Genomic DNA, 23,166 nt, shown 5'->3' with positions numbered 1-23,166 from the left:
TTCTTCTTTGTGGGGGTGGAGGTAACAGGAGGTGTCACTCAGAAACAGGAGTAGGAGGCAGGATGGCTTGATGTTAAAAAATGTGGCTCTGGAATCAGACATACTCAGGCTCTACTCCCAGCTTTGCCTCCCACTGGCTGTGTGTCCTCAGGGGGCGACTTTGCCTTTCTGGGCCTCAGCCGCCCAGCTGTCAGAGAGAACAGCTGCATCCACTGCACGTTGGGAGAAGAAGGAACCGAAGCAATCATGGAAGACGTGGTGCAGCGTCTGGCTCATAGTAAGAGCCCCGACTGAGGCAGCACGGTGACTGCCGAAGGAGGGGACACAGGGCAGGAACCAAGGAGGGCAGCAGCAGAAGGCCCCCCACCCCCACCCCAAAGGCCTACAGGGGGCATGCTGACCGTTTCAACAAAGTGAGCCCAAGCTGGACCCCATGAAACTGTGCGTGCAACTGTCACCGAGAGGCCAGCAGTGCCCGGAGGGATGGAACGAGACCTTGAGCCTTGGGCCATTGCCTGAGGCCCCTGGCATGTCCGAAATTCCTCAGCTCAGATTCAGGAGCTGATCAATGTCCTGAGTCTATCATCCAGGAAAAGCAAACTGTGTTAACAAGTCTATTATTAAACTAGCTCTAAATCTGGCAGCAAAGGAAAAACAGCAGACGCTGAGATCCACAGCACATCCAGCCCGTGGGCCTGGGAAGGAGCGAGCCAAGCGGAGGCGGCCTGGCTGTCCCTCCCCAACATAGCACGTGGACCTTTCCCGGCCACTGCCACTGCCCTGAAGTAGAAAGGCAATGGACCCCTGGCCACATGGCACTGGCCTATGTCCCACCTCCTGAGTCAGCCGTCGTGTGAAGAAGGGGTTCAGGTACTTGGCGTCCAGCCACAGGAAGCCTTTGAGGTCCTGCCGCCTGATGTAGTGGGCTTCATACTCCTCCTCCGTGAGCTCGGACAGGTGCTCCGACTCCACCGTGTGGCCCTGTGGGGGAAGGGAGGCAGCGGGAGGGTCATCTGCTGGCATCTTCTTGGAAGCCCCACACCACCCAGCCTACCTGGCAGCCCTTCAGCCCTGGACTCCAGTGTCCCCAACCCCAGCTGCACTCTCAAGTCAGCGCAGTGCGTCTGTGGGCAGCAAAGGGCTTCCTAGGAGTCTTCGGGGAGGCGGGAAGGTTTGTAAAGACACAAAGGATACCCAGGAGGAACTCAGAATTGTGAAAAAGTCAGACGGGGCTTCCAGGAGATTGTACTGTGCTGAGAGGACTGGGAACTTCGGCTCCAGACTGAGCTCTCATTATCAGCAAACTGAACATTATCAAAAACATGTCATTTTTTGCCTGCAGTTCTGGGCAGGTCAGTGCCGGGGAGGGGATGGAAGGGAGGGAGAGAGACACAGGACACAATCCCAGCAGGAGCCAGAGAGGAATGAAGAGAGTGACCGCACTGGTGGGGCAGGTCTGCATGTCCGGTGGGTCTCGAGTTCACTGGATCTACTCAGCCCGGCTGCGGGCCCTGCAGGCTCGGCCAACCGGATTGGGACGCAGCGTTTGTTGTTCTCCTAGGGGCGTCAGCTGGGCCTACACCCCAGGGCCATCTCCAGGCGGTCAGCAGGGACCAGCCCTCGGCCCCGCCCGGGCCCACGGCACTAACCATCTTCTCCGTCTTGCTGAGGGTGACGTCCTTCTTGTTCCGGCGGTGCACCTTGGCGTCCTCGATGTCCACGAGGCGGATGAGGGGCATGGTGCTGCCGCCCAGCAGCAGGATGGTGAACAGCACGATGACGATCGTGGTGGTGCCAATGAGCTGCCGCTTCTCCATGGGCTCCAGGTCCAGGTGCAGGCTCAGGGCGTAGGGGATGGCGCCCCGCAGGCCTGGGTGGACAGCGAGGGGAGTAAGAGGAGCTATGGAAGGACGGGGGAGGCGGTGGCATCAGTGACCCGGTTCTCTGGGGACCTGGGGACGGCCTGGCATCATGGCCAGTTGAACCTTCTCACCGACCCCACTAGAGAGTACGAGCTCTTCCTGTGGGGCCCTGGGATAGAGAAAAGCAGGCCACGGAGAGGCTCACCTCCACTGTCACTTCACAGGGTGGCTGAGCAGGTCAAAAGAGGTGACCCGTCTGGGCTATGAAGCACTGTGTGCGTGCACGTGCGTGTGTGTGTGTGATCAAGCCTGACACGCACATTTTAGAAATATGACAGCTAGCGCAGACCAAGCCCTCCCTGCGTGTGAGCCAGGCCCTGGGCCGAGGGTTCTGTGTACACGACCCACTTGCTCTGCACAGGACGCCCTGCAAGGCGGATCCTACTATTCTCCACAGTGTACGGATGAGGAACTGGGACTGAGAGAATGAAGTGTCCTCACAGGGCCACACAGCTTTACAGGCGACATCAAAGAATGCAACCTGCCCCCCTCCCCCCGCCCCACGCAGCTCCTGGCAGCACCGACAGGATCGGCGGCCCTGGTGGTGGCCAGAGCCTGCTGGGGACTGCATCCCGGCCTCTTCCTTACCTACTGTTTGGGCCCCTTGTGAGGCTGCTGTTTGGACTGAGGGGCACACAGTACGCTGGAAACAGCGCTTTCTTTCTAAGGAGCTTCCTGCTTGCCTGCTTTACATAGTGGGGACAGGTGGTCTGGTCCTGCCCTCATGGTGCTTTTGGGGAGTAGGGCGGAGACACTGAAGGAGGAGGACTTGTGAGGTGGTAAGCACCAGAAGAAGGAAGTGCAGGGCCAGGCATACGGTGACAGGATCTGACCCCGGCTCGGAAGTAGAAACCTCACGGCATGATGGGGGTCCGACTGCTGCAGCAGTCCAGACCCCAGATGGGGACACGGTGGGGAGGAGGGTAAGGGACAGAATTAAGAGAGACAGGGAGCAGCAGCAACAGTTCACAGGGAGGTGGGGTGACCGGGGAAAAGCAGGGCTGGGTCTTCAGTGGGTGGGGTGTCCTAGGAGGCTGTGCCATGCAATGGTCTGGGCATGGGCTCTGCAGTCTGGCCCTGGGTTCAGCTCCTGGCCCCTGCTTTCCGACGGGCCTCCCAGGCTGGGATGAATGACTCAACTGCTCAACCTGTCACAAGGGATTAGAAACAGGGCCTGCCATGTCGGTGGCTCAGGGATGAAATGCCTTGGCTCAGAACAGCGTGTGCAGAGAGCAAACAGTAAGAGTTAGCCACACCTGTTATATATACACATTACTGTTTTCTGTGGAAGGGGGATGCTGGCAAAGCAGGTTGGGCAGGAAAGTGAGTTCATTCTTAGACAATGCGATCGCAATGTCCCACGACATCCAAGGAGGACTCAGACACAGGGGTCTGGATCTCAGAGAAGAGGTCTGGGTCGGAGGGAACAGCTTTGGGAGTATGGGAACCAAATGGAAGCGAAGCCACAGGACGGGTGAGCTCGTGAGAGAACAAGAACAGAAGGGAGTGTGGCGGAGTCCCGAGGAAGCCAATACTCAGGGGCCAGTGAAAGAGGAGGGGGAGCGGGATGAGAGCCTGAGGAGACCCCAAAGGGGAATGTGGGAGACCAGATGCACGACCAAGAAGCCAAGGGAATTGGGAAGGATGGTCTCCAGTAAGAAGGCAGGTCGGTGGGAGGAAGGAGCCCAAGCTGAGCGGGTGACCAGGACAAGGCCAAGTGCGGCCCAATGGCCAGGAGGCGAGGAAGTGGAGAAAATGGGAGAGGACAGCCCACTCAAAGAGAGCTGGCCACGGTGGGATGAGATGGGGAAGCAGCTGGAGAGGACGTGGGGGAGGGGCTTTGGTTGAAGCTGTTGGTTTTTCGCTGGGGAAGAGGAGAATCAACTGTTTAAATGATGGTGAGAGGAGCCGGCGGAGACAGAGGTTGAAGAACCAGGGAAGAGGGTAGAGATCAGTGGAGAGAGGGCTCGGGATGGCCTGGGACAGAATGCCTGGCGCCAACAGCCCTCGCTGTTGGAAATGTGCTCCCCCAACACCCCCCACCACCCCATAGAGGTCTCTTATTCCCCTCTCCCCAAAAGTCTCACATAACTTTATATAATAGCTGATGTGTTTCCTAGATTTTCTTTAAGATTTTCAAGACCTTGGATCAACTACTTCACAATTTTTTTTCCTCACTGGCAAAAGAGATTGAGAAATGAATTTTCTCTCACTATTCATATATACACACACACAGACTTATCTCACACACATGTATATATGTATATATTTTAAACAAGGCCTTTGGAAAAAGAAATCTGAGAAATTTATAGATATGCTGTTGGATAGAAAATAACTTATAAAGCATGTTGCTAAAGCCCAATCCACATGGAAACATTTTAATTATAATATTTAAATAAGAAAGCACAAAGATCTGGATGTATTGCTCAAAAATAAATGTAAAGATGCCTAGGGATCCAGTTCTTTAGAAGCCAAAGGTTAATGAAATCATTTCCATCCTTTAAAAAGTAGAGGAATATGATTAAACAGCAACTGAAACGTTCAAATAAACTATCAGAACTTAGTGATTAAACGGGAAAAAAGTATCCAAATCTAGCCTATAGTACAAAAAGTTTAAACTTTTTCTTTATTTTGAGCGACTTATTTCAGCCTAGAAAGCACACTTCTTGCCCTGGGCTGTCCTGTCCATCAGACAGAAGTCAGATGGAAGGAGGGCGCCCCTGGCTCTGCCTTCTATGGTCATGTGATCCCAAGCAAGTGCTTTGTCCTTGAGCCTAGTGTCCTCCTCTGTAGAGCAGACACATGCCTCCCATTTCACAACTGGCAAGCTGTACTGTCTATTAAGGGCTTTGCCCAGGGCCTGGATTACAGGAGGTGCCTGTTACATGGGAGCCTGGGTTATTTTCGGCTTATGAGGCACACTCGTTTTCGAAATGCTCTATCTAGCTACATGCCCTCACTGCACAGTGTGTTGTGCCTTTGTAAGAGGGATTGTCCCTTGCTTGTTCCTTCAAGATTAGACTTACCACTAAACCACATGATGAACATCATCTTCGGTGTGATTTTATGATCGCGGAAGAAATTCAGGAGGTAGGAAAGAGGGAAGATGTTCACCGCTCTGCCAAACAGTACGAGCACCTGTTAATAGCAACAAACCAAGTCTCAGATGAAATCTCTGGTTCTTCAGGCTGGAGCTCGTGGAGGCTCACACAGGCCTTGCAACACACCCTTTATAAACACAGCGTTCCCCTTGGTTATAAAGGCACGAAGAACAGTTCTGGTCAGAAACCCAGAGGGGTGTGTTGCCCTCGTTGCCTGGTTTGTATGAGCCTGGGAAAGGATACAGCTTTGCACCTCACGTCTCAGCGGTCAGAGAGGCCTCACAAGGTATTGGCGATGGCTTTAGTAACGACAGCAGAACAAAACCAAATGCCAAGAGGCCATGCAGAGGTACCTGGAGATTAATTTAAGGGCAATCTAGCTCCAAAGGTGCTCCACTGTGGGGCATGCCTGTGCTAATTCTCAATGGGCTAGCTCTGGAGGGACAGACAAGGTGTTCCTGACTCTCCTGCGGGGGCCCCACTCCTCAGGGAAAGGAAGGAATGCGCTGCTCCTGAGCAAAAGGAATGCGTAGGTAGGTTCTAAAGGTCAAGTGCATCTGCCTAGCCAGTTGCTTGCCATGGATTTTGGTTCCTAACCATCTCCAGAGGTACGTCGGTCTTAAAATACAGCTTTATGTAAAGTTTAAATCTTATCTGAGTGGATACTTAGAACTACTTATTAATTTACTTTCACTTTTTAATCTTCTCACCAGAACTAACTTGAAAAGGATAATATACACTCGCACATTCTGTAGGCTCTAAGTTTATCCTTTTAACCAGCACAAATTGAGTGTGCTTTGGACCGTGCGCCCTGGATAATCAAGTTAATAATGGCTCCCAGTCGTCTAACATTTATATGCCAGACAATGCGCTAAGCATTTTATATGTGTTATCTAGTTAGATTCAGACTCTTGCACTGGTTTTATGAAGTAGGAATTATTGTCTCCATTTTAGAGACAAGGAAATGGAGACATAGAGAGATTAAGTAACTGGTCCGAGTTGACCAGGCAGGAAGTGGTAGAGCCAAGTTTCAAACCTGGTTCAGTCCCCAAAGGCCATGCTCTTGACTAATGAGCCAGACTGAGGCCATCCATCTGCAGGGCGCAGGCTGGGCCAGCCTATGTGCTCAGGGGGAAAAAAGTCACCACTCCAGAGCATGCTCTCATTTTCCTTTTCCTCCCAACCCATGGTGAGACAGTCGCCTCCCTGTGTGACGCCCTGGAATCCAACCTTCCATTCCTACACTTGCATTTCAGGTTTGACCGCACTAAAGACTACATTCTGAAAAGGCTTGCTGCTGTCCTCGTTTTGGAGGACAGATAACAGTGACAAAGCGACTCGCTCTTGTTGACCGAGAGGTGGAAGCACCCAGATTGCAAGGAGAAACATCTTTTTCCTTAGGTTTCCTTATCTTCTCTGTGCCCCGGGTTCCATACATGCCAAACAGATAGGCTTCGTTGGTTGGCACATGGTAGACGACTGTGCTTTAAAAAAAAGTCTGCCTCTCACTCAACAGCTGTGTTTATTATGTGGAGTTGGTAATAACAGTTAATTGACGATGAATTATGATCATTCAACAATAATAAGGTGTATTTCTTAAGTGTCTTAAGGTAATACAGGCTCTAAAAAGACAACAAACAGATCAGATTAGGGACTGGACTATGAATCAGGAGGAGGGCCAACAGGAGATGAGCTCACACCGAGGGACAAGGACGTAGGAGGAACACAGACAAGTTGCCTGGAAACACCAGGCCAAATGCCCAAACTGTTAGGAGCTGGACCTTTCTCTTAAATGCTAAACATTTATATTTTCCCCACTTCATTCCCCAAAAGGATTTGATTCTACTGCAAATAATTGAACTTCTGTTTTCCTCTTTTAGAGGTATATTTTCACCTGTCTCCTACTGTCACCACCAGTCCAATTACATTTCCCCAAATCTTCTTGATGGTAAGAATCACCTGGGATGATTTATTCCTCTGGATAAGTCTCCAAGGGAGCTAAGGGCCCTGTAATCTCTACTCTAAACAAGCGTACAAGGTCAGGCTTATGAATGGACACAGCGGAAGAAAACAGCAAGAAGAATGTGCATTAGAAATGATCCAGAAAACAGGAAAGAAATCATCTCTAGTTCTACAAGCACTGGGAACATTTGGTCTATTTTCTTTTTTCCATGAATAACGTTTTTACATGGTTATGTTCAATTACACAGTTAATTCTGAAATATGCTTTTACCGCCTAACATAAAAACACATGAATTTGTACTTTTAAAAGAAGACCTTAACATTCAAGGCCATTTAAGATGTAAAAAGAAGCAAAAATCCTTTTCTAGGAATATTCATTTATTTTTCCCTTTATTGTACGTTTGTGATTTTTTTTTAACAAAAGAAACTTTAAACAGGAGAGTCTATGTGGCTATCGACAAATAAATCCAGAACATGTGGTTACTGATCTATGAGTAAGTAATTAAATAAAAAAAGCAAGGAAAATACTTACTATGCACCAGATGACAAAGGAAATTTCAAACTTGTGAGGGAAACTAAAAATGGACAGGCCAAGAAATGCAAACACACATGTTTCTGAAACAAACCAAAGAATGAATTATTCAGCTTCAACGATTTTTTTTCCAGCAAGTACAAAGCTGTTAAGCAAGCAAATATTCACAAGCAAGTCAGAATCCAATAGAACATTTTGCTTATATGCTGGAAAATCCTGCAATCAATACCTTGGTGAAACTTGAACTTGAACTATTCTTTTCTATCACACAAGCAACATGTGCTTGCTATTCAGAATCTCCTAATTTAATGAGTCAACTGTCAAACAGTCATGCAAATAAATACTCTCCCACCCAGGGAAGATGATAAATATATGAATCAGTCCATTTGCTGAACACTGTGATTAGCAAGGATCCCAACGGTGGCAAAGTGGCAAAAATTCAGACGCCACATGACTAACGTGAAAGGGCCCTTTGTTGACTTCCTTGCCAGAGCGGACAAAGCCAAAATGATTGACTTCACATTTTTAATTAATACAGCCATGGGTTTAGAAGACGCCTTACACCCTGCAGGATTTGCAGGAAGAGACACATTTCCAACTTTTGGCTCTGCTCCATGAGTCAATAAGAGTCCGACATTTATGCTCGTTGTACAAGCAGTGGCTTGTGTATCCTAAGGAAAAGCACCGCACACATTTCTAGTCCGAGGCTCCCTGCTGAAACTGGGACATCCTCCAGAAGGGGCCTAATAGCTAGGGAGACAAAGACTGTATTTTAAAACAGTTGAACATCATAAAACAGTGAGGCTGTTTTAAAACATTTTGGTCGTGTTTCTTCTTCAAATGTATATTCTTTTTAAAACAAGTCTACAAGCGGGACAGTAGACTCACCCTTCTCCTTGAATTTTTTTCTGACCCAATAAATATTTTTGTGATCTTTCCAAATCAGCTCATTTAGAACATGTTCAGATCTGTATTATGCTTTTCTCTGGCAGCATAAATTCTATTATATGGGTATGTCACGGTTAATTTAATAAATCCTCTGTCAATGGTTATTTAGACTCTATTTCTGATATTACAAACTACAACAAATGTCCGCATGCACAGGCAAAATTCCTGATGGCAGAATTGTGGATCAAGGAGCATGTACTTTTTAAATTCAGACAGATGCTATGAATGACTCATCAAAAAAGATGGCATCGATGTACACACCCATTAGCAGGGCTTGTTCTCTGTACACTCATGCCAGAAGTGGGTAATATCAAACCTAAAATTTACCGATCTGATGGGTACAAAATAGAATTTTGCTTTGATTTGCTTAGAATTGATGACATTTTGCTTTATATTCATTTACTTGTGAGAGTCAGGTCAGAGTCTTTAGCCATGACTTTCTGAGAGGGGTGCTATGGACAAGATACCCACTGGACCAGAAAGAGACAGACGTGGCTTCTAGACTCACTTCTGAGCCGGGACACTGTGGGCAAGTCATCTGACGTCTCGGCACCCGAGCCTCCTCATCCGTGGAATGAAGTCTCCGTGCGGCCTGCCCCTGCCTCAGAGCACATGGCCGCACGGAACTAGAGCTTCACCAGGAGGCGAGCTCCACTAAAACGCCAGGGGCGGTGCTGATGAGGACAGCGACGGCACAGATACTTGGGGGACCTGTGCAAAGGGACAGGTATAAACCAGTGGGGAGGAATGTGAACTGAGTGTGGGAGGAACAAGGGCCCAAACTGAAATTGCTTAAAAGAAACGGTCGCCCTGGTTCGCCCCAGTTCAAACACCTCTAAGGCAGAATCTCTCCAGATTACGTCCTTTGGGGTGCTTTTGTGAACAGAAGATCCTGTGGACAAGTCTGGGAAACTCTATAACCATATTCCTCTCTCAGAAATTCACAACGTACATCAGCTGAAAAGTCTCGCAGTTCTGGAACTTGCTGAACTTTATTTACCCGGGATTTCCCAAACTCTTTTTTTCACTGCAGAGTCTTTGTTCGCCCAACGCTCATCAATATTAGTTCCAAGGAATACACTTTTGGAAATGTCACTTTAATACATTGAAATGCATGAGTCTTAAATGTTCATAATAAATAGTTCTCATTATTTTTGGTTTTAAAATCGTAGGCGTCAAATGCTCCATTTGTTAGGTATTTATGGAATTTGTTGGGTTTGCTTTGTGGGATTTGAAAGACAGAGGAACAAACAAAATATAAGGAGTGCGGTATCTGGCTCTGAGGAATCCTGCTGCCTCTGGGCCAAGGAAATCTCGGACTCCTCAAACGGGAAGAAGAAAGGCTGGCTCTAGGTCGGCCTGAGCAGGACACAGAGGCAGAACTCACCGCACAAGAAGGCCACAGTCCGGAGGGTTTGCTGCATGAGGATCTGGGTGACCGGGGACAGGTTGTGGTGTGTGTAGTGGGACATCACGATGCCTGAGAATAGGATGGCCATGATACCTGGAAAGGGACAAAGGGGCGAAGCACCCAGGTATGAACAGAGCAGAAAGGCACCTGACGCATGATACACACATAATCTCTCACGCTTCTTACAAGTCCCTGGAGCCTACAGCATTTGGTGTTTTAAGAAAAAGGAAAAGAAAAAGGAGAAAACAATATCTGAGGGCCGCTTCTCTCTGGCAGCTTCAATCCCAGCTGGCTGACCTTGGGCCAGGTTTCCTCCCCAGCCTTAGTTTTCTCCTCTGTACAGTGGAACTGAAAGCACTCACTCACAGAACTATTAGGAGGGTAATGAAGATAAGCCATGTGAAGTGCTCATCACAGGACAGGTGCGGGCTGTCACTGTCATCCATAGATATAAGGTGGGGGTACAGATGAGCCATTCCTGGGGCAGAAAGGGAGTGTAAGAATCTGGGTATGGAAATCTGGACAGATTTTGATTTCCTTTTTTTATACTTTTCCTTAATTTTGAATTTTCCTGTAATCATCATGAATTATTCTTATAATATAAAGAGACGTGTTATTGAAAAAGGTAATGCCTTTTCTTTAAAGCTCTCTGTGAGTCTACAACTTTCATAGTTTACTAAGGATTTGAGTCTCAACGTTTGTCCACTGCCATTGCCACTCCTGAAACACTTCATGTCAGCTTCCTCTCAGCGTCTCCCTGCCCAGGGTCTCTCATGTAAGAAAGCTGAGACTTGCACAAAGTCATCGAATAAGCTGCCAAAATATACGAACTGCGAGTCAAACTCCATAAGCGAAATTTTAACTTTCTTCTGCCACATTGTATAAGCAGGGATTACTGGCCAACTTTCCATTTATAAAAGGATGAAAATCATAGAATTGTATCTATGTCTAGAGACATTTCAACTGCTAAGTTTGCTCCATAAACCATGCCCCACAGAAGATATGGGGAAACCCTCCTCTCTGTGTTACCCAATAAGCTGCGACGTTTTATCTTCTAGCCCTCTTAGGAAATAGCAAATTCCTTTGCTCTTTGATTTTTCCCTAAAAAGGAGGCTAGACAGGGACATTCCAGCAATGCTGCCCCCAAGCCACACCTGACAAGATGGGAGGAGGGGAGGGAGTGAGCAGGAGACTTTACTTGCTACTGGAGACTACCAAGAAGGCTGAAACTCAAGATCGGCTCTGAGCCACTGCTCTGCTGGACAAAACTCCATGACAACAAAACTTCTGGTGGTTCTCTCAGTAGTTCTGCAGGTGGCCGGCCACCTGGAGAGCTGACCCCTCCTGACCCCGCCATTAGAAGACAAAGTAATGCGAAACAGCAGGGGACAGACCAGAGCCTGGGTCTGGCAGTCAATCGAGACTGGGAAGGAGGGCACGGACTGACACACACTTCTGTTTCCATGGACTTGATCCTTAGCACTGCAGGCCAATGCTAAACGTTGCTGGCTTCTGGGCTTTCAAAGGGCTTTGTTTCAGTAGCCTGCTTTGAGAAGGGTTATCAATTCTCTGGCAAAGCTGGCTTTGGAGCTCTTACCTTGAAGTAAGAGGCACCCCAGAAGAGCTCGAGGCACATTTAAGTTGTGACGCAAATGGTTTTCCACCCATGTCATTGGTCTGTCCACAGAGACAGGCCATCACAGCCCAGTAAGAGTCCTGACACTAAATAACCGCTCCAGAAAGCCAAAGGCTCTGGGAAGTCAGATGACAGGGGAATATGGAAGTTCCCTCAGTGAAAAAGCAGAGCCCACTGCCAGGCCCCCAGGGAGCTGTCCTACCCCCAGGCTCTTCACCAAGGAGGCAGGCTCAGTGCAGGCGGACTTTGGGAGGCCAGTTTAGTCAAGTACATTTGGCCAGGGGTAGGAAACTCAAACCCCTCAGGGGCCAGAAAACAAGAATAAAAACGTTAAGTCAGTGGGCAGCATGTCGGTGAAGAAGGCACAAGCCCATCTACGAAGGGCTGCCATCAGCCCTGTGCCTGGGGCCTCAGGCTGACCAGTCTTCGTTCTGGTGTTCTGAGAGATGCCAGATATCTGCTTCTTATGGGAAATTTCCTAACTTTTAATGACGGAAACTGATTCAAATGTTTAAAAGTTTTTGTATAGATAAATAAGCCCCATCAGGGGACTGAATTTAGATCAGATGAAGATGGGCCTCTGGTCAACGCAAGAGTGAAGAGCCAGTCACCAACCATCTTTATCCCTCGCTAGTCTGGGGTCCGGGGATCTCTAGAGTTCTGGGGGCTAAAGGAGAGAATCAAGGTCAGCAGTGGGTGCAAAAGCCCAAGGGACAGCTCAAGTGTCACCCTACGTGCCCTCCCTAGGCAGCGGTGACTTCTCCACCCAGACCACTCTCGTCCATCAGCTGCCACCTGCGCAGGCTGTGAAAACACTAACGGGGTAAATGGTACAAATGGCCTCACTTCCAGAGACAAAAAGGCCCTGCAAGGAAGAATTCTTGCCACATTTACTTCTTTTAGGAGGAAAAAATCACTTAAGGAAGCAGATAAAATGGTCAGCCTCTTGGAAGGAAGAAAGGAAGAAGAGAGGGAAGGAGAAAATCCATTTCTAGTCTCAGTTAAATGGTTTTAAATGTAATAAAGGAACAGAGTAAAGGGATTCAAGCCCAAAAGGCAGACATGTAAAGGGTGTCATGGTACAATTCCCACTGTATTGTATCTTACTGTGGGTAAAATATAATGTACTTCTTGAAGGCTGAGTCACTTTTCTCTGTTAATTACCCGAGGATAAACATGTTTTGCTATAAAGCATCCAGACTCACAGGTACAGAATTAAACAAGAGTCCCCTTTCCCGCCGCCTACCCAGGGGTAACTATTATTAATAGTGCAATATGCAAATTGCCAGTTCTTTCACTATGCCATTATAAAGTTTATCTATCTTTAAACAGGATCGTATTAGGTATATGGCATGTGTTACCAGCACAGCGAGTTTTTAAGAGGCCTCCCGCATTTGCCTTGGCACACATAACAGAATCCCAGCTCCTTCCCAGGCCCACGGAACCCTGCGGGATGGGTCCTTGCCCCTCTGACCCAGCCACACGGACTTCCTGCTCTCCTGGGGTGTGCCAGGCTCCCTCATGCCTATCTGGGACCCTGAGCGCCTGCTGTTCCCACTGCCTATCATCCCTTCCCCCAGCTGGCTCCTACTCACCACACAGTCTTAGCTCTGGTGCCGCCTCATTGGGGAGACCTTCTGACCCTCCATCTCCTGACGCTGCCACCCCTATGCCACTCTCTATCACTTCGCTTTATTACACTTCATTTCACTTCTCACTACCTGAGATTATGGAACATTTCCCTACTTGCTTATTGTCTTCTGCAGGAACAGCTCCAACACCAAGGACAGTTCTTGGCACAGGGTGGGTGGGCATTTATAAATATTTACTGACTGGATAAATGAGTGGTTTTCCAACTTTCTTACTTAAAATTTAACAAAATATCTTGGAGTTCTTCCCATGGTAGTACAAATAGGTCATATTCATTTTTTAAGCGGCTGCATAGTATCCCATAGTGAGAACAGACCCAAACTAGCTTAATCTTTCCCATTACTGATGAACATCTAGTTTTTCTCTCCCAGGAAGTGCTGCAAAGGAATTCCTTAGATATACACCTGTGCATTTGATAAAGTGTTATGTCCTCATCAATCTTGCAGACTCATCCTTCAACCCTAGAAAATTCCATCCTCTGTGACCCACCTTGATAGAGTTGCTCTGTGCCAATCCCCCTCCCTCAGCCAGCCCGGAGTTGGCTCAACTGGCAGGGGCGGTGGGGATGGGAGTGGGCGGGGGGAGGGGCTGGTCTATCTATCTTTGACTCTAGAGCCAGAGAGCAAAGGAGCCCTCAAAACCAACTTGAATGAACAATAGAAATAGTTAACGTCAAATGAATTAGAACAAAGATTCTGAGAACAGCTAATACTTCTGAGTAATAATTAGGGAGATTATTTAACCTGCTGTTGAAACCAGGATTCTTTGTGAGTGAAAGGGGTTTTATTAATTTATCATGTTGGGGCAAAAAGGGGAACCAGACCAAGTAATACACATCGATGCCTCCGTCAGGACTCTTACTTGCATTGTTCCTTTTAATCCTCACATAATAAAAGGGTGGCACTTTCATTATATGAGGAACTGACAATCAGAGTGGTTAAGTCTGCTGTCTGAGGTTTCACAGCTAATGAGAGGTGGAGCTGGGATTCAAACCCAGGTCTATCCGGCGTCCTTAACCACTGGGTTTTAAACACGTGATTTAGGTCAGTGATTGCTACAGAGAGAACGTCCGGCTGGTGGTTATGGAAACCACTCACTGTCAGTCTTTTGAGACAATCAGGAAAAGTGGAGCACAAAAGGGAAGGAGGAGAGAGCAAAACATCATCTTTCCGGTTTATACTCTGACAGCGGGATTTGGAGGGTCTTCATGACACATCACGGCCGTCCCACACTTCCCTAAAAGCCCCACGTGACAGCTATCCCAAAGGCAAAGAGTGGGCAGGGCCGAGCCCATCACTACCCAGAGGTGGATCGAGTGTTTTTGGCTGGCATGTGCTGTCTTTGGCCTTACTGCACGAACAGCAGAGGTCTCTAAGGAAACGAAACCCTTACAAACAAAAAACACTGCCTCTCTGAAGAAGAGACAAGCAAAATACTCCCTTGTTTTCATCGCAAATTCCAAATGGATGTATAAAATATAGCTCTGCCACCAGGTACTCAGTGTTCAGCTCAAAGGGGTGGGGAACAATTTAGAAAAACAGAAGTAAAAATAGCTAGGCTAGAGCCAAATGACTCACAGGTAATGTTTATGTAAGTGCCAAAATTCTGGAAAGATAAGAGGAAACTTGATGGCAAAGATTGGGATGATATTATCCAAGAGAACTGGCTTGGGATTAAAAACAAAAAAACCCCTGATGTTTACCAAGAGTCTTCCAGTGAAAATGGCCAGAGTCGTCTCTGCTTCCTCCTTGGCAAGATCCACTCACAGAGTACCCATGCAAGATTCTAGAAAGTGATCCATGGGAAAAATCCTGTTCAACGGAGTCATTAAAGACCACCAGGGACTTCCACTTTGCCCATGAAGAAATAACTGCTACGCAAACTGCCTTCCTGTCATAAACAACTAGAAAACCTGATAAAAGATATGAACCAAAACTGTCCTTTGGTACTGGGATCGAGGCAGGGGAGGATGGTGACTCTTGATAGAAGGGGAACAAGCAAAGTGACCACTCCTGCTCCGGGCCCCGCTCCAGCTTACTGCTTGGATGCAGTTCCCGACTGAGTCTCCGGGAAGGGAACCTTAAATCAAGTCTTGCTGAGAAGAGGGGACAGATGAGAGCCAGGGGAAGCCAAAGCAGCTAGGACACCAGAGAGGAGGAGCTGCACGGGAAGCGAGCTCCGGAGAGCTACTGTCAAGTCCCCCTGAATCCTGGACCGATACCAATCTGTACACACATGGGGTGAGAATCCAAGAGGCTGGGGAAAGAGCTGCTGGAAAGGACGAGGTTGAGCAATTCCTGAAGTGAACACAAGGCCAGGAACAGTCTGCATACCTGCAGCCAGAACGGCGTGACCTCATAATACACGGGACGGGAGGCGAAGTCCTCAGAGGGAAGCGCATGAGTTCTTAGTGCTACTCTAGACCTGCCCTGACAAAGTTGAAAAGTAAACCTCAGAAGGATTAGACTGACTCCAGGAAACTCAGATACAGGCAGAAGAAAATCCAGAACTCTACGAAGAATACCATAAAATCCAGTACTCTACAACACAATCCAGTTCGCAGTGACTGGCATCCAATCAGAAATTAATAGGCAAGCAAATAGCAGGGATTTATGACTCATGAATAGAAAATTAATGGACAGAAACAGACCTAGAATTGACAGAGATGATGAAATTAGGAAACAAGGGCATTAAAACAGCAGTTACAAATGTGCTCCATATGCTTCAGGAGGCAGAGACAATCGTGGACACGGGAGGAGGGACGGGAGATATAAAAATAACCCAAAGGGAACGTCTATAGATGGATAATACATCACCTAAAATGAAACACACACTGGATGGGATTCGGGACATTGATCATGACAGATGAAAATATCAGTGAATGTGAAGACACAGCAATAGAAACTAGCCAAAATAAAGCATAGAGAGAAAAAAACAACAACTAGAAAAAAAGGCAAGAGGTATTATGGGATGACAGCATACTGTCTATCATAATTTAAGTCATTAGAATCTCAAAAGGAGAGGAGAGGGGAGAACAGAAAAAAAAATTTAAAGAGATGGGTAAAAATCTACCAAATTTGATGATGAAAGATATAAACTCACATAAGCTTTAAACCCAAGAAGCTCAACAAACCCCAAGCAGCATATAGAGAGAACCACACCAAGGCACATGAAGATCAAATTGCCACACACCTATCAGAATGGCTACACTTTTTAAAACTAAGAAGTGTTAGTGAGTCTGTGAAACAGCTGGAATTTGCTCGTACATTCTGGTGGAGATGCAAAATGGTCCGGTCACTTTGAAGACCACTTGGCAGTGTCTAATAAAGTAAAATATATACTTACCATATGACCCAGCAACCTCGCTCCTAGGCATTTATCCAAGATAAATGAAACTATGCACAAATATTCATAGCTGAAATCTGAAAAAACCCAAATGTTCTTCAAATAGCGAATGGATAAAATGTGGCACAGTAAGCATGTGTAAATGACTGATCCATGCAAAAACACAGATGTCTCTCAAGAACGTTGATAACTAACAGCAATGAGACACAGAAGACTACATGCTGCATGATTTCACGTCTACGACATTCTATCACGTATATGATAGAACGCAACTCCGTGGGTGCCGGGGCCCAGGGCCCAGGGCCCAGGCAGAGGACTAACCGCCCTCTGACAGCAGGCCCTTCAGAGGCCTTGTTCTGGGAAAGAAGCAACAGAGGAAGAGCTACAGGACGGTCAGTAAAGAGAAATAAATCCAGATGCATCCCTAGACAGCCAGCAGACTCCCTTTACTGCTTGAGCTCTTCTGAGTTGTGACCGTCTCCTGTGACTGAAAGTGACCCAGTGACATAACCTCTCTCAGGAGGCGGGACAACGCACCATCACCCCAGCATTTCCACACTCTTGTTCGCTTACCAGAGAGTGAGATTCCTTCTGCGAGCCCATAAGGAAGATAAGCAAAAATGATCATCATGCCGAACTCCAAGGAAGGCGTTTTCCTCAAGTCGATATGCTTTAGCACGTAAATGACAGTAGTCAAGGAAAAAGAATCAAGGGACAATTGAAGGGAGATCTAGAGAAGTCACAAAACTGTGGCCTCCCAAATACATAATGTGAACAATGGATACAAAAGACTTTGGAACATCCCAAGGTAACAATGGAAAATCTGTCATTGCGGATTTTTTTTTCTTTACAAGGGAGATCAGAAAGTTGTTTTCAGAAAGAGAATCGGACAAAATTAAGAAATGTAAATTCCTGAGACAAATAGCAAGGGCAAATTAAAATCAACTTAATTCAGCCTATTTACAAATGCTGACCTGGAGGCTGGCAGTGTGCCAGGGCTGCGGGGCGAAGCTGGGCTGCAGACTGAGGACACCTCAAACTGCCAGGTCTCTCCCAGGGTCTCGTCACTCCTTCACCTCCTCCTGACATCAGATGAGATTAACTAATGGGGTTTCCAGAACTCTGGGGTTCAATGCCCTATTGAAGGGCCTTTTTCTCTATTCCTCGCGATTTCTAAAGTCATGCTCCTATAAAAGGAGAATCTTCTATATGTTCAAGTATCGTTCACAGGTCTGTGCTGGAGCTCACAGCACCCATTCACTTGGCTTCATTATGACAGACGCTCCCCCTACCCCTTTGAAGAAAAAGATAAATATAGAGGGAAATACTGAGCTGGAAAAAGTTTTCTTTTCCATTCTGTTTATTGGTACAATATGAGAAGCTGCCAACCAACTCACTAGAGCCTTTAGACTTCTGGACAAAGGCGTTGAAGGGAAAATTCAAGAGGATGGCAGGCAAACATGCCTGTCACAGGCAAAAGAGGCTTTTCCGGCCATCTGTGAAACAAACTGCTCATGGAGGAGGGCCAGGTGGCCATCTCCCCAAGACGCAGGCTCAGGCTGGCACAGAAACGGTCTGGTGCCTCTTCCCGTTGTGGACATGATGCATTTTTGACAGCAGTGAAGGTGTCATTGGCCTTAACAAGCTGCTTTTCGTCTCCGGCTGGAAAAGCTAGCTCATGGGTTGTTAAGCAGGAAAATCAGTGCAAATAACTTAGATGGAGCTCACTTTGAAAATCTCTTCTCTGGTCCTTCCAGATAAATGCTTTCAGATTTTCTCAATTTTACATTTTCAAAGGAAAATAGCTTCCAAATTTTTGAATGTGAAAAGTGAGACAGAGGAAAATGAAAATCATCTGAATATACTCTGGGAACTAAGAAGCCGCCGAAATCAGATCTGATATCCAACAGTGTATGTTTTTTCAGCTTTGAAAAGTGACATCCTAAATTTTACTTGTTAAATTTAAAAATCCTTGAGTTTAAAGTGCTCCTCAAACCAAAATTAAGCATAAAAATCTTCCAGCAAACACGTCAGACTAAAATTGGCCCCCTTAAGGAACTGGAGAAAATGGCTAGAGATGGATGTAATTAAGAATAATCTCAGCCCTGCGTGTTTGTCACGTGAAAAGGATATTAATGCCGAGATTAAGCCAGTGAGCGTGCCGAGCGCGGCTGAGCCAAAGAACATTTTGAGGAAGTAGCCAAGGGCTTGTAAAAATGTTTGCCACCCACTGACATCTGACATATTTTTTCTTGTTAAACCTTCAGCTGTGCTAGGAAATGGAAGAAAAACAAAAAGAAGTTAAAATGTTATAGACGAACTTACTAAAAATTAACTCAGAACTCAAAACTTACTTCTTGCTTATTCTCTCGTTCCTCCATTCCATCATTCAGTGAGTCAAACATGTACTTGTTCACCTACTTTGTTTCAGGCACTGTGTTAGTTTTAGAGATGAGAGCAAAGTCTCTGCCCTCGAGGAGCTCCCCCAGTCTGAGATGGGAACTGGCGACCACGTGGGGTCAGGGCAAAGGGCTGTAGAACACGGGGCGGGCACCGAACCCAGATCCGTGGGCGGCAAGGAGGTCCTCCATGATGTGTGAGCTGGGTTTAGATTTAGGATAAAGAAGAATTAACCACGTGAAGAAATGAGGGGCGGCGCCCTAGGCAGAGGGCACAGCGTGTGCAGAGGCAGGGAGCCCAGTGTAGGGGCGTTCAATTCCACAGGTTAGTACGGATAAAGCACAGGAACAGAATGTGGGGGAGGGGCCGGTGGGGAGGACAGTGGAGAGAAGTAAGGTGACAGCAGCAGGCAGCAGCAGAGGACCTGTGAAAGGCTTCCGATGAACCACGCTAAGGAGCTGGTACTTCATCCCGAAGGCCCGGGGGAGTTACGGGGTGTGTTTCTAATATGGGCGGATCTTGTGATAAAACCTGAAATTGAGGCTATGGCATGAAGTCAGATTAAAATGGAGCCACCTAAAGAAGAAACCATTAGGTAGCAGCTGAGAGGGTGAAATCAGGAGCACTGGGAGGAAGAAATGAAAGAACTTTCCTCTCACTGCAACAGAACAAAGGAAAACACCAGAAGCCATTAAATTCAGTTGTTGGTTTTACCCCTGAAGGAAAGACCATTATACCATTAAAATGGAGTTATTTTCCTATTTTTTCTGCAGATTCTATCTTCGGACCATCTCTCAAACCACCTACTTCTCACCCTCCGTCCCCTACCATCCTCTGTCCCAGAGCTTAGGCCTCAACTGCTGTCTCTATATACATCCTTATCTTCCTAGGGACCAAGCCATTTCTCAGTGGCCTGAATAATTATTTCAGTGGCCTGAATAATCCTGTTAAAATGCACATCTGGTCAGGTTATTGGCCTACCGAAACCCATCCTCAGTTTCCTGCTGCTTTTCAGGAGAATGCCAGGTCTTCTCAGCATGACCTGACTTCTCTCCCCTGATACCTCTTGATTCCACCTTCCCATTCAGGGTGGGGCCCATTGTCACTTGCTCCTCTTTGTAAGTCATCTTTCACTGCTCCCTGGCCCCAGCTAACTTCTCAGTCTGTTTCTCAGAGCCCAACGTCAGTGTCACTCCCTCAGGGACACCTGCCCTTGACCCCTTCACACAGGCCAGCCCATTTACTGGCTCTCCTAGTAATTGACTTCTCCACAGCATGTGAAAACTAATGAATCATTTCATGAGGACCAAGCCTGCCCGTTTACTGCCATATGTCTAGGACCTAAGGCAGAGCCTAGCACACAAGACACTCAATAAACTTTTGCTAAGTCGATAAACAAAACGAAGACATGTCAATAACAATATTCAGCTTCATTAATCAGCGTTGACTAAGTTCATGAATCAGTATGACTTTAAAGCAAGAAAATCTCTGATAAAAGGGTAACTTGGTCAGATAACTTCAGGAAGCCTTTCGTGGCAATTCGAAGCACAATGTGACATAATAAAGGTTCTCGGAAGTCCTGCAAAAAAAGAAATCTAACTTTTTGCACACAAATGTTTTCCAGACTCACCGGAAAGCACATTCTCCCCCTTTCTCCTCCTTTCCTAGAAAACTGCAGGTTAACACCCCACTTTGGGGATCCAGCGCTGTGCTTATTGGGCAAGTGCTTTTGAAAGCTAAGATCACCTACAGTTTTCAAAGGGATGTGTAGGCCAGGGCATGGTGTCCAGCTCCTACCCTATATCGCTGCCTCGGCTGGTACACCGGCTGGTGTCACTGCTTTTTTTAAATGCAGAGAAGGTTGAGGCCAGTGGTTTCTGAACTCAAGATAAATGAAAGTAGAATCTGGACTCTGAGCTTAAGCTATAGCTGGAGAAAACAGACGTTTTCTTTTACAGTAATTATTTTAAGAATTGTCATAGTAACAAGTCAAAGCTAAAAATAACTTAATTAAAGTTAATGAGGAAACAGAAGATACTTAGCTTTCTGGCACTTATGAAAATGAAAACACGAAAAAGGGGTAATCATTCCTATATTCAGTTGCAAAGGTAAATGTGCCAGATTGCTTTGAAAACGATCATTTATGAAGTATACCCTTAAAAAAAAAACACGTGATTCTACCCTGTAACCAAGGAAAGCTGAAAACAGCCCCCTTCTGTAGTGCAAAAAACAAGGCAGGTCTACTGAGCCCCTTTCTTCCCTAATCCCTCTTACATCTGCAAGTGCCTACCAGCTCCCAAGACAGCTCATCTGAGAAGCTGAACTCAAATCCATGAATTTAAAGTACTTTTCCCCTAGTACCACAGTGTTCACTTCTCTGTGAGCATATTTCTCCCACCATGGATTGCGTTTGTCAAATCCAATAGTCTCTGAGCAGTGTCTGGCACGAAGAGGGCCCGCACCAAACGCTGATGGTGGATGACTAGTCTGCAGCATATCTGGAGAGTCTGTAAGGCTGGACGTGGCTCAGGCCAGTGGCTCTACCCAAGCCTGTGTCCCAGGAGTGGTGGAGGTAGAGGCCGAAAACTACATACACATGTGGTCCGCAGATCCAGTTTTGAGAACGGTCATTAGAGGTGATCGTGGCCTTCAAAAGCACTTTTCCAAGAAGAACCTTTGGTTACTTACAATGACTCCATCATTTCCCATTTTAAAAAGAAAATATCTCTTATTCGTTGGCCTCTCTGGCAAAAAGACCTGGAAAAGCTCAGAAAAGGTCCTACTTCTGACAGATTTTAAAAACAAAATAAATTAGAGACATAGCAGTTGAATTTAGCTCCTAATGTATAAAAATAACTCATGATGTCACCTCCAATTTGGGCAAAATTCTTTATCACAAATGTTTGATACATGCCTCCAGGATATGAGAGAAAAGTCAAAACCAGAAAGCTTAGAATCTTTCAGAGTAGATCTTAAATAAGAAAAAAATGTTGCCATCAGATTTTTTAAAGGTCTTATAGTAGTATGTATGATAATTTCCTAATAAAGCTACAGAAATTTTTGCCAAGAGAAATGTGAAAAAGCCAATAAGAGGGAATTGGTTAAACAGGTTGTAGTAAATCCATAGAAAGGAATACTCGGTAACCAGTAAAATGATGTTACGGAAGATTCTTTTATCGACTCTGTGCAATGGAAAAGTTACAGTACAGTATATGGGATATAAGCCTATCTAAATAAAATATATGTATACTTTTATCTAATTGTTAACTGTAATTATCTCTGGGTAGTAACAATGCATGTAATTTTTCTTTCTTTTTTGCGTGTGTTTTCTAAATTACATATGAAGAGTATATGTATTACTTTTAGAAGAACAAAAATATTTTAAGGTTTGTTTCCTTTAGGTCTGCTGAGCACTTCTGGCAATTAAGCAGCCTTTGGGAAATTCTTCCTACAAAAGTAAGATAAAAAAGGGGCAAACAGTGAAACATAACGGGGCAGGAGAAGAAGAGGAAAGAGTCTCACATTAATTGATGTCAGATGCTTTTCATGTAGTACCAGACTTAACTATTCAATCCTCAAGTCCGATCCTAGGCTAAGGCATTATCATCCTCACTTAACTGCTGAGATGCCTGTGGCTCAGAGAGGTAAAGGAGCCGACCCGGGGTCACAGAGCTATGAGTGGCATCGCCAGGACTTGAACCCGGGTCAGCCTGACTCTAAAACTTGGGCTCTATCCACTATAAAATATCATTTTATTTCAAGGTGAGAATCCCAAATGTTGTCTATAATAAAGCTTTTAAGAAAATGCTAACTGCCACAGAGTATCATGCTAGCAAGGAACCTTTCGACAAAGGAAACAAGTCAGTGTTCAGATTATAGAAATTCTGTTCTCTAACAGAACACTGATTGACCCCTAAGATTCTCTTGGCTCGTCTCTGATACGCTGTCCCAGGCTCTTCTGTCCGACGGCTCTGACTGTTGGTGCCGTCTGTTTTTTGGCAAAGCTGTCTGAGTCTCCTGCCCACACATGCTAATGAACACCGCAAAGTGCAGAGTGCAAAGAAACAGCCTTGCATCAGATAAACACATTCGAGACTATCTTAGATTCATTTCCTTTTCCCAATGACTTCTTGACTCTTTATGATTCATCTTTAATTTCTCAGATCCTGTCGACAAGGGCAGTGATACCAATGAACATCTAAGAAAGATTTGCAGTTTCCAAAGACGCTTTCACCCAATAGCATCTTAAGGCGGGACGC

At 46.3% G+C, this 23,166-nt stretch overlaps 1 protein-coding gene across 4 annotated transcripts in view; it reads right to left on the bottom strand.

The window, feature by feature from the left end:
- The window catches only part of SLC9A8 (solute carrier family 9 member A8), a 59,657-nt gene that overhangs the window by 2,805 nt on the left and 33,686 nt on the right, over positions 1-23,166 (bottom strand). For 3 of the 4 annotated variants that reach the window (XM_039864572.1, XM_039864575.1, XM_039864576.1), the window contains 7 exons: positions 18,641-18,779; positions 17,081-17,186; positions 9,853-9,969; positions 7,518-7,600; positions 4,949-5,060; positions 1,650-1,900; positions 835-981 (listed from right to left, as the gene is read on the bottom strand). In XM_039864572.1, coding sequence (XP_039720506.1) covers positions 835-981; positions 1,650-1,900; positions 4,949-5,060; positions 7,518-7,600; positions 9,853-9,969; positions 17,081-17,186; positions 18,641-18,779 — 955 coding nt within the window. The remainder of the gene's footprint in view (positions 1-834; positions 982-1,649; positions 1,901-4,948; positions 5,061-7,517; positions 7,601-9,852; positions 9,970-17,080; positions 17,187-18,640; positions 18,780-23,166) is intronic. The other variant, XM_039864574.1, reaches the window with a different exon arrangement.

This window comes from Pteropus medius, unplaced genomic scaffold (assembly GCF_902729225.1).
Source record: "Pteropus medius unplaced genomic scaffold, Ma_sr-lr_union100, whole genome shotgun sequence".
NCBI lineage: Eukaryota > Metazoa > Chordata > Mammalia > Chiroptera > Pteropodidae > Pteropus > Pteropus medius.
The sequence above is the reverse complement of the archived record's forward strand: the minus strand, read 5'-3'. Positions and strand labels throughout refer to the sequence as shown.